This window comes from Cuculus canorus, chromosome 6 (genome assembly GCF_017976375.1).
Source record: "Cuculus canorus isolate bCucCan1 chromosome 6, bCucCan1.pri, whole genome shotgun sequence".
Taxonomy (NCBI): Eukaryota; Metazoa; Chordata; class Aves; order Cuculiformes; family Cuculidae; genus Cuculus; species Cuculus canorus.
This window is the reverse complement of record NC_071406.1, coordinates 33,753,238-33,772,524: the sequence shown is the minus strand read 5'-3', so window position 1 is coordinate 33,772,524 and position 19,287 is coordinate 33,753,238. Positions and strand designations below refer to the sequence as shown.

At 39.6% G+C, this 19,287-nt stretch overlaps 1 protein-coding gene across 1 annotated transcript in view; it reads left to right on the top strand.

Annotated features, from left to right (window-relative positions):
* The window catches only part of MYO1B (myosin IB), a 100,629-nt gene that overhangs the window by 10,713 nt on the left and 70,629 nt on the right, over positions 1 to 19,287 (top strand). Inside the window, 1 exon segment of the mRNA XM_009559817.2 lies at positions 4,354 to 4,469. Coding sequence (XP_009558112.1) covers positions 4,354 to 4,469 — 116 coding nt within the window.

Below are 19,287 nucleotides of genomic sequence, written 5' to 3'. Positions count from 1 at the left end.
AAAAAGTAAGTAAACAGAAGAACCTTATTGGGCTCTAGGAATTCAGCACACTTGCAGAGGACATTAATTGGATATTTTACAGCAGGAGTGACCTCTGTGCAGCAGCAATTTTTCTGGGTTATTACAGGCAGCCATGGATAAGAAGCAGTGGGTTTGTTTTTAAAAGTGCTGGTAAAAGTGATGTAGAATACACTTCCAGAAAGTTTGCAGCAAATGTTTGTAGCTTTTTTATGATTTTGAATTCTGCAGAAGGATGCTTTGCAGAGGATGTTGCAGATCCAGAAAAGCTTTTAAAGTTCCTGATCGGGCTGTTACAATAGCCCCAGCTCTGCAGCTCCTATAGTGTAGCCTCAGCTACTGTTGATAACATTCTCTGGCTTCTGCAGCTGAAATCTTCTCTTTTCTGGGCCTCTGGAGTAAGAGACTAACTTTGCCAGGAGGAAGAATAGCTGTATTAATATACTGTATCCCAGAGTGTGAAATATGCTCCCCTAAGTTCTACTAGTGGTCTTTTAAAAGCTTATCTTCTTGATCTGGCCTATACTGCCTTCTGCCCATGTGTCACATTTCACCACAGTGTTTTTGTGTTCTGACTGCACAGGTGTTTGGGGATCTTCTGCTGTGCTCTCTGTAAGGTTTTTATAACCTCTCAGCTGAAAAGGTGCATAGGCATTTCAGGCAGTTTGCCAGTCTTTAGCAATAGCTTTTCCTAGCCCTTGGCTGGGAAGAGGATGCTGCCTAGAGGTTTCTCCCAAGCAATGGGAGCCTTACATCAACTTGCCTTTTCTGGCCTCTTCTAAAGCCTGTCTTAAAGCTGCTTGGGTTGGAAAGGCATAGAAGGCCTTGCAAGGCAGACACAAGCTTGAAGTTGTAGTAACATTCTGCCCCAATTTATTACTTTTGCTTTCAGTCCTGGAAGGGCAAAAATAGGACATCAAAGTATCTTGGATGTTGCAACTCCAACAGTACTTGGAAGTGATGTAACAAATATTGTTGGCTTTTCTAGTTGAGCTATGAGTTAAAATTGTCTTCCTGCTTAGGGTCTTAAACCTTTTACTGAACAGGAATTAGTTGTCTGTGTTGTTTTGGTGGAGAATGTGGATTGTGTTGTCCTTTGACCTGAAACTTGAATGCTGTCTTGTGTGCGGATGAAATATTAGCCCATTACAGTGTTGTCATGCTACGTGACAGATGCTCTGATAAATGATGAGTGAGAGTCCTTTTGGTTTGGGTTCTGGAAAAACATGCCAAAGAGGCAGAATTTGCCTTTGTGTATTATTGCAATAAAGTAGAAATTTGGAGGAAGGAGTGTTATCAAGAGTCTCTGGTTAGCAAAACTTGAGGAGATGGTAGATCTTGTCCAAACTTGCAGAATGAGACCATGTCAAAGCCAAGAAAGAAATCAAATCTCCTGACTGCATTCCGTATGTTCATCATCATAAGGCCATTCCTCTGGGGTTTCATTTTTTTTCCTTAAATAGGGAAAATGAAGAATCCCTTTGGTCCCTGGGGTGCCACAGTATGGTGTCCCACTACTCTTGGGCGTTCTGCTTTCAGCATTGGAATGTTTCTGTGCTTGTCACTTGCTCAAGGATTTAAGCCATTTATTTTGTTTATTTATAATAGAGTTCTGGTACGAAAGCAGATATGTGGGAAAGACATTTTCCAGAACTGTTTATCCCCGTTATGTAGAATCTCACAGACCACCAGTAGCAAGTAGCCATTAGCCATCAGCTTTGAGATATTGGCATTTTTAGAAGAGGAAATGTATTAGTTCTTGTAAGCAGATTTGCAGCAAAACCAATGGTTTCTTGGCATGCTTTGGCTTGGTGTTTAAAATGGCCATGAGTATATCTTTGTTTCTATATAGTCATTTGACCTTTTGAAATATTGGTATTTTAGGAAATGGTCTCTATTTGTTCATGTCTGACAAAAACCAGCTGACTTGAATTTCCAAAATACATCATCTAAGCATTACTTGGTTATGCATTACTTGGTTATGAAGAGGTAGTTCTATATAAATCTCATTTAAATGCCTGTATTCAAAATTAAAAATCAAGATTTTCACTTTCACTCATTTTTCTTTACTTTGGCATCTCAGAGTACTTCAAGGAATTTAGCAATTAAATTGTATGCTATTGTGGTAGCAGAATAGCTGAAAAGGGCAAGTCTTTGAGTTCCGAAGGATTCCTCTTTCAAAAAATAATGTTTGAGATCTGGCCTTCATCTTTCTTCTGCTGATAATTTTCCAGCACTGACTTCACAACAGGCTGAATTCACGAACTCTTAACATTTAGGAAGAAACAAGTTAACATATTACTGTTTTATCAGGAAAGAGTTGGGGTATCCATGCAGTTGTGAAAACTAGAAAACTTCTTACTCTGGGGTATGTAACTCATGCCAAGGATATGTAAGCTTACAAATTGCCAAAGCCGCATATGTTGAAACAGCAAAGTAAACACTGTAGAAAGGCATTTTTTGCATTTTCTTCCTGTTCAGCTGGAGATTAGACATAGATGGAAAACACGTTCCTCCTTGGCTGGAAGATGACCACAAATCCAGCATGTTTCTAGGGTGCTTGGTCTGTTCTGGGCTCAGATGCATAGGGGAAAATGTTTTGCAGGAGGTTTTTGGCCACTTCCAAAGGAGGGGAGAAAAGTATGGGTTGTTTCCAAATGGTGAGTCTTGGGCCCAATTAATGAAGTGTGTGTTTCATTGTCGCAGTGGTCAGCAGTGGCTGCTTCTATTTCACTCTGTCAGTAGTAAACACTGCAGAGATAAACTACGAGTTTCTGGAAGCCTCATACTACTTGTTTTAACACTGCAGTCTGGTTTGTTCAACGGTATTTTGAATGGAACAGAAAATGCCAGGTAGGTTCACAGCTTGCTTATGCTTATGCATGCTGTGGTAGATATGGAAATCTGGCTCTCCTAGCTTTCTGCTTAGGACCAGATTTGTTTAATATGTAGCAGAAAATTGCTTTAGCTGTGAAAGACAGGGAATGGTTGCCCCACTTAGTATTGCCCCACTTTGTGACTGCAGCTTGGGAGGCAATTCATGCTGTGCCGAAACTGTTGGTGAGTAGCTCTGGCTCCTTATGCCTCTTTTCCCATACTGTAGCACTTCCCTGTACGGAAAATTGTGGGGATAAACCCAAATAGTGACTATGAGATACTAAGATATCACGGTGAAGGAGCCACTTAGAATCTATGCATGCATCTCTGTAAACCCCATTGTTTTTGTTCAGTAGTTGCTAACAGGTGTAATCCAAATAACAGGAAAGTGTTACTTTCGTGCACAGCCTTTATACCTCCTAGGGAGTCCCTGGTTGGAAGACTGTGTATCACCAAGTGTTCTTTATTTATTTCATGGTTGTGGAAAGAGATACCAAATGCTTGGGGTTTAATTAATCTTTGATCAGTATCTGCAGGCAGAGTGGGATGGGGTTGTGGCATTTCTTGCCACTCAGCTGTATTTGAATGCAGTCCTTGCAGCTGGAGGGAGGTGTAGAGAGCTGTGAGGCATCTGGCAGTAGGCTTGACAAAGGCAGGTTAATTGTGTTGTGTGCCAGCATGGTAATCAGGATGCACAGTGTTGGTCTTTAGTCAGCTTGATAGTGAACAGGACCTAACAGAGTAAAACAAGGCATTACTACGTGTGCTTTTCAAGGGCAATGGCAAGTATTTTTAGAATCTGGAAATAAAACTTACACTCCATGTCTGCTGAGGAACCGTGGCAGAACTTCAGCTGACTTGAAGCGTGACTGTAAATCTCTCAATTGACGGAAGCCTATTGGAGGCTGTTAGTCTTGGGGTTTCTTCCCTGTGCTCTTCTGTGCCCACAGCTTTGAAGACATGGTGTGAAGCTCCTCCTTGGATGAGGGAGTGCAGTCCAACTCCGTCTTTGTCTTTATGTGGTTTTGCACAAGTGCACAAGGGCTACAGCAAAAGTCCTGTGTTATTTGCCATGCAGATGGAGTCAGTTCTTCGTGAACATGTGTCTTTTTCCCTTTTCCACCTCCAACTGAATTAGTCACAGAAATATTGTATGATTGGACTTTCTTTTAAAAAGCGTACTAAAGAGGCTTTCGGTTATGTAGAAATAGCAACTTGGTACCCAACAGTGATTGTTCAGAGAGGTCTAGAAGTCGTTTCAGAGAGGATGTACAGTCATATTCATATTCACATTCATATCCATACCCATATCCATATCCATATCCATATCCATAGTCATTGCTGCAGTTAGGCAGTTTGCTTGGTTTTGCATAACTATTAAATGAGAGGATAATACATAAAGAGCAAAAATATGTTAAAAAGAAAAAACTACAGTATTTTTTTGTTTCACTTCAACAGACGTACATTGGCAGCGTGGTGATATCGATAAACCCCTACAGACCTCTACCCATTTATACTCCAGAGAAAGTGGAAGAATACAGAAACCGAAACTTTTATGAACTCAGTCCTCACATGTAAGTATAGTGAAGAAATTTTAGTTTTCTTTCTGCCCTGAAACAGATGGTACCAGCTGTCTCGCTCATCAAGAGCTCTGTATTGATTAAAGCAAACAGAACAAAAGTCACACCAGCACTCTCCCAAAATGAATTTTTATTAGTTCATACTTATTTTAAAGAGAAGTCAAGATGACACTTTCTGTTTCATGTATTTAGATCCTGGTATGTGCATTTCAGAACCTTTCCCTATAGCTGTTGGTAGTAGCCTTTATTGCTGCATTGTAAAGCAGTCTGTTTTCAAGGAAATCTGTTTCTTTCAAGGTCCAGGTTGTCTTGTGAAAAATTAGGTGTTAAAAATGTTTGAGTTGTATACTGTTCCTTTTAATATCCGAAACTTCTAATTCCTGTTTGCACAATGCAAAAAAAATGAAAAAGCCCTCATGATGAATGCAGAAACATTGGATATGTCTGAATGGTAACCATAGGAAGAGAAAAGCTTGGTCTTTCACCTGTGTGGGTGGAATTGAACCCATTCTAAGACGGCAGTTAGAGTGCCATAAATATATAATACAGATTTTAATGCTAAAATGTGTGGCATATATACAGATGTATAATACTGCAAAATATGATTTGCATATGATATCGATACCAAGCCCAAATTTGAATAGAAGGCTGGGAAGTAGGTATAATCCTTTATTCTGGCATCCATTTTTACGGGGGTCCATATTGCAAAGAAGTCAAAGGGCTTACCTTGCTGTTATAGAGAACTAATGTGGCTTATGTTATCTGGGTTTGGTCAGAATTATTGAGAGTAATGAAACATGGTTAAGCCCTGTCCATAAGGCTTATGGACAAGGCTTTGATCGCAGGTGTGGGTGATGCAGCTTAAAATGAGGTATCTCATCTTCAAGGTCTGTCAGTTGTGGTAATCTTGTTAGATATCATAGTTGTGAGGTTAAAGGCATCTGTTCCTCTTCTCTGCATGATGCGGGGATAGAGAAGTGTTCCCAGTGTGTTGTGAGGTTACCACCTGACTTTGCAGTAACGTATTCAGGAGATGGCTTTGATTGATCAGTGATTGGATGTCTCAACACGGCCATCGATTTGTGCATTGTTCTTCAGTGTTAGCTTTTAGGTTTAAAGGAAATCATGTGTGGAAAAACTCCTGGAAGTTATTTTGTTCTGATTTTTTTGACTTCACACTTCATCTGTAACTTTTCCAGATACACTGGCTGAAATGCTGACACCTATTTAATCAGATTGCATGAGCTTCTGGTGGTTCTTGGCCTGAACTCTGGCTGTATGTGGGTTTTCTTTCGTCACAGTTTTGTCTAGCAAGCACAGTTACTTGCTAAATTAACACAGTTGCTTGCTAAAAGAACTCTCTGCTCTGCTGACCTTATTCAGCTGCATAAAGTTTGCTGTGATATCATGGAGGATTTTAAAAATAAAATCCTGGAGTTATAGTTTGTCTGACATTCTGAAAGTCAATACTATATGTAATACTTTGTTATATGGTGAATCAAGTACATAGTAATAGATTGATCTCCACATTTTTCCAGCTCTCTTGAGAGATGGTTTTCCAGAATAGAAATGGTCAATGGTCATTCTTGTCTTGGTATAAAAATGCCTTAACAGTTTTAACTTGGTATAAAAAGGTTTCGTAAACATTATTTATCACTAATGGCAATAATTGTATGGTCAGGCTGTCATCTCAGAGCAACAACTTCTGGAATCCAAACACTAGAAATCCAGTGGTTTGAAGTGAAAAAATTTTTTGAATTTTAGCTTATGTCAAGTGATCTTGACTGCTTGATAGCAATACATTTTCATGGCAAATTTCGATAGAGTACAAAGTCATGATAAGTGTAAGACTAGTTTGTTTTGAATAGATATAGTCTCTCAATAGTTTTCTTTATTTGATACTGCTTCTGTATGGAAATTCTGTCTTCTGACACCTGCTAAGTAGACAACATATCTTTGAAAATACAGAATTATGAAATAATCTTTTATTGTGATTTTTTTAACAGATAAGAGTGTTTTTGAACTGTAGAAATAAAATTGATCTTACTTTATGGTGCCTTTGCTTCCATTCCCACCTGTTTGTTGATGCTTATGAGAACTGCAGAATCAAGAGAGTCACTTTTGTCTCTGCTAAAATTGGTAAACTTCTTTAAAAAATACTTTTGAAATATTGTGGGTGTCTAAAATAAGGGCTGTGTAGACTGCCTTATGCAATCTCTGAGAAGCCTAAAATTTTCATCCTCTTTAATATATAGTGCCTTGTGCTGTAGCCTAAGGATTCATGCGAGTCCAGTTGTTCACTGATTAGTAGACCATGAGGTGAGCTTACAAGGTGACCATATGGTCCTGCAGCAGCCAAGCCTGGACTGATCATCAGTGGGGTGCTTGCCTACCACACTGGTCAGTACAGGCCAAGAACTGGGTTTGTGATAGAGCTGCATCATCCCAGGCTTGGAGCTTGCTTATTCAGGGGTTGACATGTCTGGGAGTAGCAGGCCACTGTTAAAAGCAGGGTTCAGGCATATCTGAGGAGGTTGCTACACTTCCACAGAGACCTTGCAATCTTCATGGTGTTTTGTTTTAGCTGCTCAGGAACTTTAATGAAGAGATACTGTGAGACAAATTGCAGTTTGTGGTATTTCTGCTGACGTGGGGGTAAAAAACCCTGTATTGATTTGTGGAGATGTACTTACTCATTTTTCTTTGATGTGTAAATGTCCATTGAGCCATGGTGTCTTTAGAAGAACTGATTGTGGGTAAACCCAGTGAACCATTTAAGTGTGTGCTTAGGGAAAAGACTTTTGGTTTCTATTCCATAATCCTGAGCAAAGCAAAACTCTTGACCATTTATAAGAAAACCAATACGTGACCTTGAAACTGTGTCTAGAAACAGAATTATATATAGTGTGTTTTTTATTACAGCAACTCCTTTGTACAAATAATCAATGTAATTTTGTTACTGCTGCTAACTAGAAAAATCCAGAGAATTCCTTGCAAAAATTTCTAGCAGTGGTTTGGTTTGATCCTATAGAAAGTAGGTCTGAATGGCACCAAAACTCTTCCATCAGAAATAAATGTGCTGTGATCTGTTGGCGTGATAGCTTATATTCTCTGAAGTCTGCCTTTTTGAAGAGAACCTTCAGGTTTAGGAATCTCAGCATTTCTGGAGCAGTCTGCCATGAGGCATTCCCAGACCTACAGCTCTGTTTGGGAGCCTCTGGGAAATGAGGAATCTAAAACATGTTTTGCTTATTTTCCAGTAGTTTTGTATGTCTGTGCTTGAGGTATGTCCAAGCATTTGGGTATGATGGATTGGTATAGGGAGGATGTGCTTGAGAATGTCAGCAGGCTTGGGGTGCAAATGAAAATGGAAAGACAAAAGTATATGATGACATGAAAAGTATATGAAAGACATGAAATCTGTACCTAGAGATTTTTTCCTCATCTATGGTCATTGAAGGAAACATAAGCATGGGAGGGAAAATCTGTTCACGTATTTCTTAGCCCTAATTTGAAACACCAGGGAGTACACCTAGTCATCTGCTCTGTTTCCTCAAGAGTGTCTGCTAGACTGGCTGACGCTTTCAGTGACGCTAGTTAATACTTAATTGCAGGCTTTGGCTAGTTGATTTACTTTTTGATTTTAAATGTTCTTTGGAAACTATGGAGTAAGGTCATGTACACATTTTAAATGGGCAAACAAACTACATTTCCAGGAGAAGGTTTCTGGTCGGATGTTTTTGGATAGTGTTATACCTGATAAAATTAGATCAAAAAGATTTTATTTTAGTAGTTCATTCCTCTCTAAATAGATCACTGTTGTTGTGGCACCATATAATAAAGAGTTACTTTTCTAGGCCTCCTGAATGCTTGTTTTCGTAGTCTGTGGCTATTTGCATAGCTCTAATAGGAGCCAAGCTTTACCAAGCTTTTTAATTAGTTTGTTGGGGTTTTTTTTTTGGTTTTTTTTTGTTTTTTTTTGGTTTTTTTTTCTTTCTTTTTTTTTTTTTTTTAGATTTAATTATTTGTTAATCTTCCTGCTTTTGTCTTTATCTGCAAGGCAGGCTGAAACTTGTCTCTGACTTGCCAGGGCAGAGTGTGATGTTTCAGTGTTCAAACAGTTTACTACTTGATTTACGCAATCCTTACACTTTTGTTCTGCTCTTTCAGTTGATGTAATTACTCTTTCAGTTGAGGTAATTGCTGTTTTGCTTACCTTGTGGGTAAGCTAGACATGAGAGGCAACCCAGCCGTTTATCTTGCTAATTTACATTAACTTCCACAGTCACAAAGGCAGCTGCTGGTATCTTTGAAGTGAAGACAATAGGAAATAAGTAGCTTATCATACCATTTATTTGCAACCGTCATGACACATCACTTTCCTACCAGTAAGAGATTCCGAGGCGCTTTCTTGCATTTCCTATCTTAAAGTTGACTCCTGGATACAAGCAGCTCTCCATCTCTGGGAGGTAGAGTGACATGGGGCTTTTTGCTCCCCTTTATGTTCTGAAATGCCTTACCTGCTCGCTACAGAAGAATCATGGATTGTTTTATTCCACGACTTAAAATATAAAGCAGCAACCTTGCTGCTGATGGCAAACTACAAGCAAATGAGAGTTCCAAGTCAATTTCCATAACTGTGCACTGAAGTATTTATGGTGAATAACTGGGAGAGCAAGAAAATACCTGGAGAAGGCTTTTGTCAGACATCTATTGAATTCCATTTAGACAATTTTGCTGTACACTTTATTTACTTGTTATTAGTTCTTTTAAGAAAAATATTTATGAAGAGATAATAGTTTTGCATTAAAAGCTTTCAAGTTTAGAGGGACTTAAACTCTTGTAGGCAACTCCTGAAAACCTGCTTGCCTTTATATAGGATACAAGCACAAAGATTTGAAACTCATGCCTATTACAATGCAAGAATGAGGAACTTACTAATGTTCCCCATTTCAATGATCATCACATTAATAATTATTGGGACAAATCATTATCCTGTGGATACCTGCAAACACTGTTAAAATAGATACAATTTGCTGTTTCTTTTTCAAGTTCTGAGCCAATGTAAGCAGTGAATATAGAAGTTGTATTTTTGCTTCTGGCTTTTTTTGCTGGTATTCCAGGATTGCATGTCTTTCGAAACAGCAAGGTTACAGTAATTCTTTTTCCTCCTTGATTTAAAGCAAATATTTTTGTCTGAAGGGTATAATAAAGCCCCAGCTGTGAAGGGTAGTTTTTGCCTGCGTGTAAAACTAAGCTTTCCCCGATAGGTAGCGGAGTTTTAAGATACGCTGTAGCTAGCTTTATTTGTCAAAGAAGGGGATGGTGGGATGAGAGCCTGTGCCATGGTTCAGTGTCCTTCATTGCCCCAGTATGTTTACTTTAACATTTCCTTTTTTTCTTTTCAGTTTATCCTTTCATAATTTTCAGTTGCTTTTGTTTGAGGAGAGGCAGGAGGTTTGGGTATGATCTTTTTTTTTAAAAAAAGATCTTTCTTCCCCACCCCCAAGAGTCCTGAGTTTTGTTCACCTTGCAGTGTCCCCTTTTTACAGACCTTTTGTTCTTATTCCTAATAATTCCTGACTTCTCCAGGGACTCAAGTTTTTGGACTTGTTTATGTGGCTCAGTGGAGTGCCTCTTTTGGAAGAGATTTATAGTTGAGGGAAAATGATCACTTCAGAGGTTAGTTGGCAAAATTAACCACTGGGCAGGGAGGAAGCATCTATGGCTGACAGAAATCATAAACAGTGATTAGGGAGGGCTGCCGGTATATAATTGTTAAATTCATAGAATCATAGAATAGTTTGGGTTGGAAGGGACCTCAAAGATCATCTAGTTCCAACCCTACTGCCATGGGTAGGGACACCTCCCACTAGATCAGGCTGCCTGAGGCCCCATCCAACCTGGCCTTGAACACCTCCAGGGATGGGACAGCCACAGCTTCTCTGGGCAACCGATGCCAGTGCCTCACCATCCTCATTGTGAAGAAATTCCTCCTTATGTCTAGTCTAAATCTGCCCCTCTCCAGTTTATAGCCATTGGCCCTAGTCTTATCACTACAAGCCTTTGTAAAAAGTCCCTCCCCAGCTTTCTTGTAGCCCCTTCAGGTACTGGAATGTTGCTATAAGGTCTCTTTGGAGCTTTCTCTTCTCCAGGCTGAACAAGCCCAACTCTCTCAGCCTGTCCTGGTATGGGAGGTGCTTCAGCCCTCTAATCATCTTTCTAGCCCTCCTTTGGACCCTCTCAATCACATTATCCTCCATCCTGTATTGCCCTGACCCAGGTGTAGGACCTTGCACTTGGCCTTGTTGAACCTCATGAGGTATCCTGCTAGGAATGAGTTGAAAGAAGAAAGTGGAGGAAAAAAAACTACAGAGAATATGGATTTCTTATTTTGGAAGGGATCAGGTAATATTAACCTCTGTAGTGCAGCAGTACTGGATATGGTGTATCCATGAGTGTAAATCCATCAAGCCTGTAGATGAAAAGGAGATGAAGCATCATGCTTGCGTCAGGAGTCAGAAGGACTTCACGCCTGAGAAGAGCCTCTTCTATTGCAGGCTACTGGCATATCACCCACGAGGGGCTCAGTTTTGTAAATTTTATACTTGGTAGGAGGTCTCAGAAGTCCTTCTAAGAAAACAGTTTTGAGGAAGGCAGTTGGGATATGGCCATATTGAAATGGTCGTCTGATTCTTTGAAGAGCATTTTGAAAGTGTTTTTTTGCATTGAAGGCTTGAGGTATGAAGCAAAGTTTCTCTCAACTACAACAATAAATTTGGCTTTTTCCTGAAATTTTAGCAGGATGATTTTAGTTAGATAGCACATAATGCAGCATCTCACCCCAGTGCTTCAGAGCTGAATATAGTCTTATTGACGAGAACAGTAGTTGCTTGTTTGCTGCCAATACTAGATTGTGTGAAATTCTGTAATAATGCATTACAGTGCAGGAACTGATTTATGACAGGGTGTGCAGTTGTAAAGGAGGCTTAAAAAAATATACCTAACACCCAAGAAGTATAAACAGCCTGGAAAAGCAGTGTATAGATGAATGTTGTACTTTATTTTAATTTTTAAAATGGTCCGGAGTGACCATTTAGACTGGATTCCAAAGTTCACTGGACTGAGCCTTTCCGTTGGTCCTTTAAGTAGTGCTGCCTAAATTGAGAAATGAAAAGGCCCTTTAAATTCTTTGTGTATGGCACTGGTGCTGTCATTCTTCTCTAAGTGTTCAGGACATGGAATTTCCAACATGAAGATGTACGGTGCTGTGTGTTGCTGCAGAGCCATAGCACAGATGGAGTGGAGCTGCAGTGCTGCCTGCACTTAGGCTCATTCGGACACCAGGCATTCTGACAGTGTGGACTCCGGGCGGATTTTTGTGATATTGTGGCATTTAAACGCTTCCTGGGCTGGGAAGGGTTATAGATAGACTACAGGGCATATAAAAGGCATCAAGACAAAACTGTCTCCGAAAATAGTACCCCAGGAAGCAGAGATGACTCTGCCCTGGTCTCGCTTTCCAGCATCTCGCTGCTCTTGAAAGCTACAGCAGCATATACTACCATGACAATTATTAAAGAGCACCAAATCCACTGGCTCACAGACAGTTTTATTCTCCACAGCCATCTCAGTTGGCAGTACCATCAATCACAGCTCCTGAAGTCCTCCTGCCAGAGGCCTCCCTCTCTGGATAGGACCCACCTGGCTCTGGTAGAGCCTTCTTGTCCATCAGTTTGTCATTTTGGAGAGCCATGTGTGGATCTCTCATAACGTGAGATCTGTTCCAGATGCTTCTGTAACTCTATAGTTGTCGTCATGGTGTACGAAGGAAAATAATCTTGGGGTGTAATTCATAATCCTTTATGAATTAACTGCTGGCTTAGAGCCTCAACAAAATAAGTTTGTTTTCAGAACTGTTTTCAAATATTTACTCATACCTCTGTACACAGCATACTTTCACATTTGACTTCAGTCGCTTTGGGGATTGAGAGTCAAATGTTTTTAGTTATCTGTGATGATCTCTTTCTCTACTTTTTTTTTTGCATGTGAGTGTATTTGTTATAGTTTGTCTTTATTTGTAAGCGTAAAAGAGGTTTGAGGTTTGGCTAGATTGATAGAGCAAAGATAATTTTGGGGAAAAAATAGGGCAAAAAGAAGCTTTACTATATGTTGGGTAGTTGGTGATGTGTGTTAATGCTCCGGTAGTCTAAACTGATGTTAACTTTTTTTGACAGATTCCATTTCTCTCTTTTTCCTGAACCCAGAACGTTCTGGCTAGTGTTCTTATTGTGCCATTGATATTTTTAGGACATAAAATACTGAGATTTTTTGCAATTAATTCACATTGTCACATAAAGTAGAATCCCTCTAATTCACACAAAAGACTTGAAAATCAATTCAATGTGTCTGACTGATTTTATTTATGAAGTGGGCACTTAATTAAATAAAAGACACACAGTAATTTTTCAGTTTTGTGATACAATTCTCGAAATACATCAATACATAACTGCTTTTTGTCTCCTCTTATCAGTTCAGATGGTTCTTCCAACTCTCTGTTTGTACATCTAGGCTAGAAACAAGACCAGCGTTTTCTGTGCTGCTTCATAAAATGCGGTTCTTCTGATTGCAAAATTGACTGATGTTATGAGAGAACATGGACATAAAAGCATTTTTAAACATTTCATGGAGCTTTAAGTGTAGCTAGATTTTTTAAGAAAGGCCCTGATAGCTACATTATTGTTTTCATTAGAATTCTGGGACTTTTTGCATAATAGAAAATACTTAAAAGGAGGCACTGCTATGTTTTACTTACTAAATGCAGGATGAAATTGAGGGCAGGGAGAGGCCCTATCAGCAATGACAGCACCCCCTTAAGTGCATTGTATGTACATGGACCAGCATTTTTATTAGACCTTTCCTGAACTGTCAGCATGGTCCTTAAGAACTGGGATTTCAAATTGCAATTAAGAACAGCTGTCGTCCTTTCACTGCAAGTGTCTCATTGTGTTTAATGGTTGCCTTTTTTTTTCTTTTTTAGCAGTTCATAAAACACCAAGAAATGCCCATCTGCTATGCTAAAGGCCTTTATCGTGATTTAAGATAGAGCATAGACAAAGCTAATGTTTAAAGCTTTAAAGAAACTTCAGTAAAATTCCAGCTCCTGCACTATCTTTAGAAGCAGAACATTTTCCATTCAATCTCTTTTTATTGGCAACTTTATGCAAAAGGCTCTGATTTCTTTGACTCTGGGTATATTATGGTTAATGTAGTTTGCATTATTAAAGATAAACTTTTTCATGTTATGAATCAGGAAATACACAGTCTTAATATTTACTGTCTAGCACACTGAATAATCTTTTACTTATGTTTTGAATAGATAAGGGAGCTGGGACTAGGGTTTACAAACAAAGGTCTGAACTACAAAGACAGTTTACTTGTGGTCATTTCTGTAAATTAGTTCAAATCTGCATTTTTCTTGTATACACCATTTCCTTTTATATACTACAGAAATGATTTTTAGTTGCTAAACTTTGTGGAGTTCAAACTGCAACTACACACAATTCTCTAAGATTATTCTTAGAGGGGAAACAAGGTGTATGCACCCGACATCCTCTTTGAATATCAGCAAACCAACCAAGGCTATAGGTGGTGAAAGAAGTTCCTGTAATAGTCCATGGGCTGGACTGAAGCCTGTTGTTTAAGCAGTCTGAAAAAAGCTTCTCATTTCTTGCTTTGACTAGTCATGGAAAGAAAATTTTAGATATATATCCAGGAATCTTGTGCACAAATTTGAGCAAATGCCATTTTATAGATTGAAGATTCGTGCCTTGAGCTAACAAACTCTCAGAAGCCGAGATAAACTTCGGTGCCTGCATTGTCCAGGGAATCATGAGAGGTGTTTTATTTGGAAAAGAGAGCTGGGAGGCAAAACACATTGCATAAGGCTTCTTAACTTCCTAGCAAACTACTTGGTTTGTTAAGAGTACTTAAGAGTTATGTGCAAAATTAAAATATTCAGTAATGCCTCCAAATAACAACGTACCTATGTAATGACATAGTGTCAATGTTGTCCATCAGATGTTTTTAAAGATAACTGCATTACTTTTGTTTGCAGTTTTGTCACTGCTGTCTCTGATAAACTTGAGGACAGCTGCATGCTAGCTTTTGCGTTGCAGAGCCTAGATTCAAATCCGATAAGTAGCAACTTACTTTAGCTTACAAACAGCTATGAGGATGTTACAACACTCCAATTTCTCCAATATTGTAACATGAATTTTGTGGAATGCTTGCCATTTTTTTCTGATGGCAAACTGTGTTGCCTTCCAGTGCAGTCTATTGCACAAACCACATGGCTGACGTTTCTTTACCCGTCTGACCAGTCAGAGCTATGAAGTAATTCCAAGATGTATCTTTTGATATGAGATGCTGTAGCTCTTAGGTATGTGCAGCGTACTGGAGTTTAGTTGTGCTACAGTGTGCTATTGTCTTGTGACATGAGACGTTGATGGCATGTCCCATTGATGAGTACATCAAACTGGGCACCTCACTTCACTGATCGTCTTCCCCTGGGTACCGGAAGGTGTTTGATTATTTTAGAATAAAGGAATAAATTTATTTTTCATTTTTCAGTTAGCAGAGTAGAGCAAACTTGTCTGAGATTATTGATACTTCTGCAGTAAGATTATTTGCAGTAGGAGAAGTCCCTGCATAAGAACGTGGTAGCAATGCGTGCGTATTTTGGTAGCCAAAACTTAACTTGCTGTATCTCTGCCCTCACTGTATCAGGAGGAAAAGACTTATTTGTACCTTCTGAATTAAGGGTGGTGCTTCTTAGGGCTGCAAATAAAAGCTGTGTTATCCTTTTGCTGAGCAGGAGTACCTTTTTGAGGCAGCAGTGTGGAAAACTGCCTGTTTGCTGAACATTTTCCCGTGTGAAATCATAAGAGCAGCACTCCCCTGTCCTCTGCCTCACGAAACCCCCAAGCTCAAGAAGCTGCTGGCATTTTTACATGGAGCATATGTACTCTGCTACTGATTTAGACTAGCTAAACTATAAGGCCCAAGGATACACCCTATTTGAAAAATAAATTAAAAAAGAACAAAGGAAAAAAGTGACTCGATTTAGATTAGATATTAGGGAGAAATCTTTTACTATGAGGGTGGTGAGGCACTGGCACAGACTGCCCAGAGAAGTCATGGCTGCCCCATCCCTGGATGTGTTCAAGGCCAGGCTGGATGAGTCTTTGAGCACCCTGATCCAGCAGGACATGTCCCTCCCCATGGGACACGGGGGGTTAATGGAATAAATCCTCCCTCCTGTGACAGGGAGGTTGGAACTGGATGATCTTTAAGATCCCTTCCAACCAAAACCATACTATGATTCTATGACTAACAGTATATTCCCATCTGTACAGGATAAGCCAAGATATAATGATCATTGTCTTTCTAATAGGATTATAGCATTTAATCTTCAAAGTATTTCAGTTAACCTGTGTTGTGCACCTATTTCTTCTGAAATAGCTATGGACAATCATAAGGACCTGTGTTTAGCCATGATAACTGTTTTAAAAATGAGGAATGATTGTTTCTCAGTGTTTTATCTTGATGGAATATGTAGTATTCTTAGGCCCCTAAGTCAAGACGAATTACAATTTTATTGGGGGAGTTTATTTTTAGTGTGCTGCAGTGCAGCAGCATACTCAAAGGATGTCTTCTTCTGCAGAACAAAAGATTTCTTTTATGTAAAATTTGGTCAAAGTTGACATGAACTGAACACGCGTTTGACCAGTTAGCTTCACTAATTTTCAGACACACACTGTAGTAGGTACAGAAACTAATTCAATTTCCTGTAGAATACTGAGAGTCTGGACATTTCAGTGCAGAAGGCGAATGACTGTTTTCTCTTGCTTCCCCTTTTTTTCACTGTCCCACCAGCCTTTCATTTCAAAATATATGCAGGAGTTCAGAGGTACAATTCAAATCTGCTATTAGCAGATGTAGGTGAAACAGTAAACTGGGACTTTAAAAAAAGTTGTGTCCTCTAGCTAAACTCTGACAGAAACCAACCAGTTTGCACCTCTCTTTCCCTGCTGTCCCATTCATCTGTCTGACTCCTTGCTACTCTGCTTGAACTGGGGAATGTGTTTGTTAATGGAATAAATCCTAATTTTTACAAGACCAACCTCAGGGGCTGCAAAGCTTCAAAAGTCCATGGAGAAATGTGAGTCTCTTCGTACCAGCATTTCTGTTATGTCATGAAACTGCTACCCTCCCAGGTGGCTGCATGCTTGTTTGGTGCAGTCAGGCTGGCAGTTCAAGGAAAAATCTGGATCTTCTTACAGAAAATATGGCTACCAGAAATGTTCAGTGTATTCTTTTGCAGTAAACCCACGTAATATAAGGAGTTGGCTATTTTAGGCAGTCACTAAATCAAACATGCAAGTGCTGATTTGGCTTAGGAAACAATCTATATCTAATTAAATAATTTTCTAAACAAAATAATAGAAAACACTTCCTATACTTCCTTTCAAGTATATCATGGCCCAGTAGAATTACCATTTGTTGTAAACAGAAATGTGTTTTCCCCCAAGAAACGTAATATCCTTACAGTGCATCTTACAGCAAACCTGTTCGCTGTGGGTCTGTAAGAAACTAAGCTGTGTCCTTCTGTGTCCACAGCCCCGTATGTGAGGTGAGAGACTGGCTTACGAACTTGTTAATGCCATGCCTTAGAATGGGAGCTACTTGTTTGAGCTAAGCTTACGAGCGGAGTATTAGCGTGGGTGAGGAGGTGATGGTTACATGGCATCCAGCCGGCTGATGCATGCCATTGAGATACTTGCTTCCTCCTCCGCTTCAGTTTGTGTATGTACTCAGCTGGCAGCAGGAACCTGCTCCTAATTGCTATTTTAATTCCCTTCTTTAGGCAAATCAAGTCACGAGTTATAGCTGTTGTTTGTCTGCAGCTGCAGGTATTTGTGGTGTGTACTGCTGGCAGTGGTCCCCGCATCAGTTCGGTTTGGTGTGCCCTTGTGGGCTTCCCATGGGTAACACGTTACTAGGACAGGAGACTGACCTGTCAGCTCGGTTATCTGCAGCACCAAAGCTCTGACCTCTACTCTGCTCTACTATCGTGTTACACTACATTGGAGGATCCAATGTTGAACCCATGCTCAGGTCACTCTCCTGACCAGAAGAGTCTACTGGGCATATTGCCTTGGTTGCTTATAGAACTGAGCTGGTAAATGTGATGTAGACATGCCTATTGGGGTTGACAGTGTTTGCATTTATTTTATAGTCTGGATTAGAAAGTGGCTTACTCATCATCAGCTTCGGAGATCCTGTTTTCCACCAACTGAAGGAAAATAATGCCACAGCTGGGTTCTAGACTCTTGGTAAAAGGCCTTTCTTACCTTCCATCATGCTAATGTGCCGCTCAAAAGATGTGCCTTGGTGGTGTTAAAATAGGCAGAAAATCATAGACAGTGTTTTAGCTTTTTGGTACATGCTGGGGGAAGAGCACTGCTGGTTTTAAAAAAAATGACAGTTTTTTGACTGTCAGTCAGTAAAAGGGAAATGATCAAAACTGATAAAGCTCCCCTCCCACTTGCTTGGAAGGGAAATGCTTGCCACCAGGCGAGAGGGAAAACAATCAGGGCAGACTGGGCTGTGTGTATGTTTGGGAAAGAAGCATTGTCCGGAATTCTCTGTAGGGAGTTTTTTGAGAAGTCCGTTTGACATGTATGATATGTGCTTCATTCTGAGAAAGAGAAGAGTTTCAGAAAGAACATTTTTTTTTTTTTTTGGTCCAAGCCTCAGAATGTTGGCCTGAATCAACTCTTCTGCTAAACCTACAGTGTCAAAATGAGCATTGGAGGGTATATCATATTCCCAACCTACTGTAAGAGAAGATAAATCTATCTGGCTTAATATTAGCTTTGAGTTTTAAAGGGGTTTGATCTTGAAAACCAAGAGTGTCTTTGTCTGTCCTCTTTCCCCTCCCTACCTCTCTCTCCCTTCCATAAATTGTGGCTGCTTCTTGCAAATTAAATGGGGTGATTTACACAGCTTTTAGCTTTATTCTGCCTCTAATAATGGCACAGTTGCTAACGTGAATAACAAAGTGGGGAAGGCGTGTGCAGGAGGTAGTCTTCTGCTGTGTATATTAGCCACATAGTACTGTTGGCAAAACAAGTTTCTGTGCTCACCAGGAAAGTAAAATTGAAGAATATGAATAGCAAAAAAGGCTTTCCATCTGTCTTAGCACTCCTTTTTATTCTAGGGTTTAAACTAGTTTTATTTTTTTCCTGACTGGCATTTTTCAAAGAGCAGCTGCTTGCCTGTGAAGGTCTATCCTAGCTGATGCTCCATCAATTTAGCTGTTACTTTATTTACTCTAATGCCAGGCTAATCAACGTTTTCTTTTCAAGTGTGTCATAGTGCCAAACATGAGACAGTTTGTAATTGTGGAAAATGGGAGTACACTTTTTATCCCTAGGGCAATTAGATTAAATGATTCTGCACAATGAGCTAATACTGTAAATAATCTCTTACTGTTGTTCCTGAGTGGTGAATTTTCCGCTGAGCTTCAATAGGCAGGGGAACATATATAGCAAATAGTGATGATTTAGAGTAAAGCCTCAAAGCACTTCATAAAATGTGCTTCCACTGTTCCTGGCTCAAGTTATCAAAACTTTTATACCCTAAAAACCTGTGATTCTGACGTTTTCCTTTTGCGTGTTGTGAGAAGAATAATTTGCTTGCTGTTACCCTGTTACAGAGCACTTGTATGCATTCAGAAAGAAAAGGA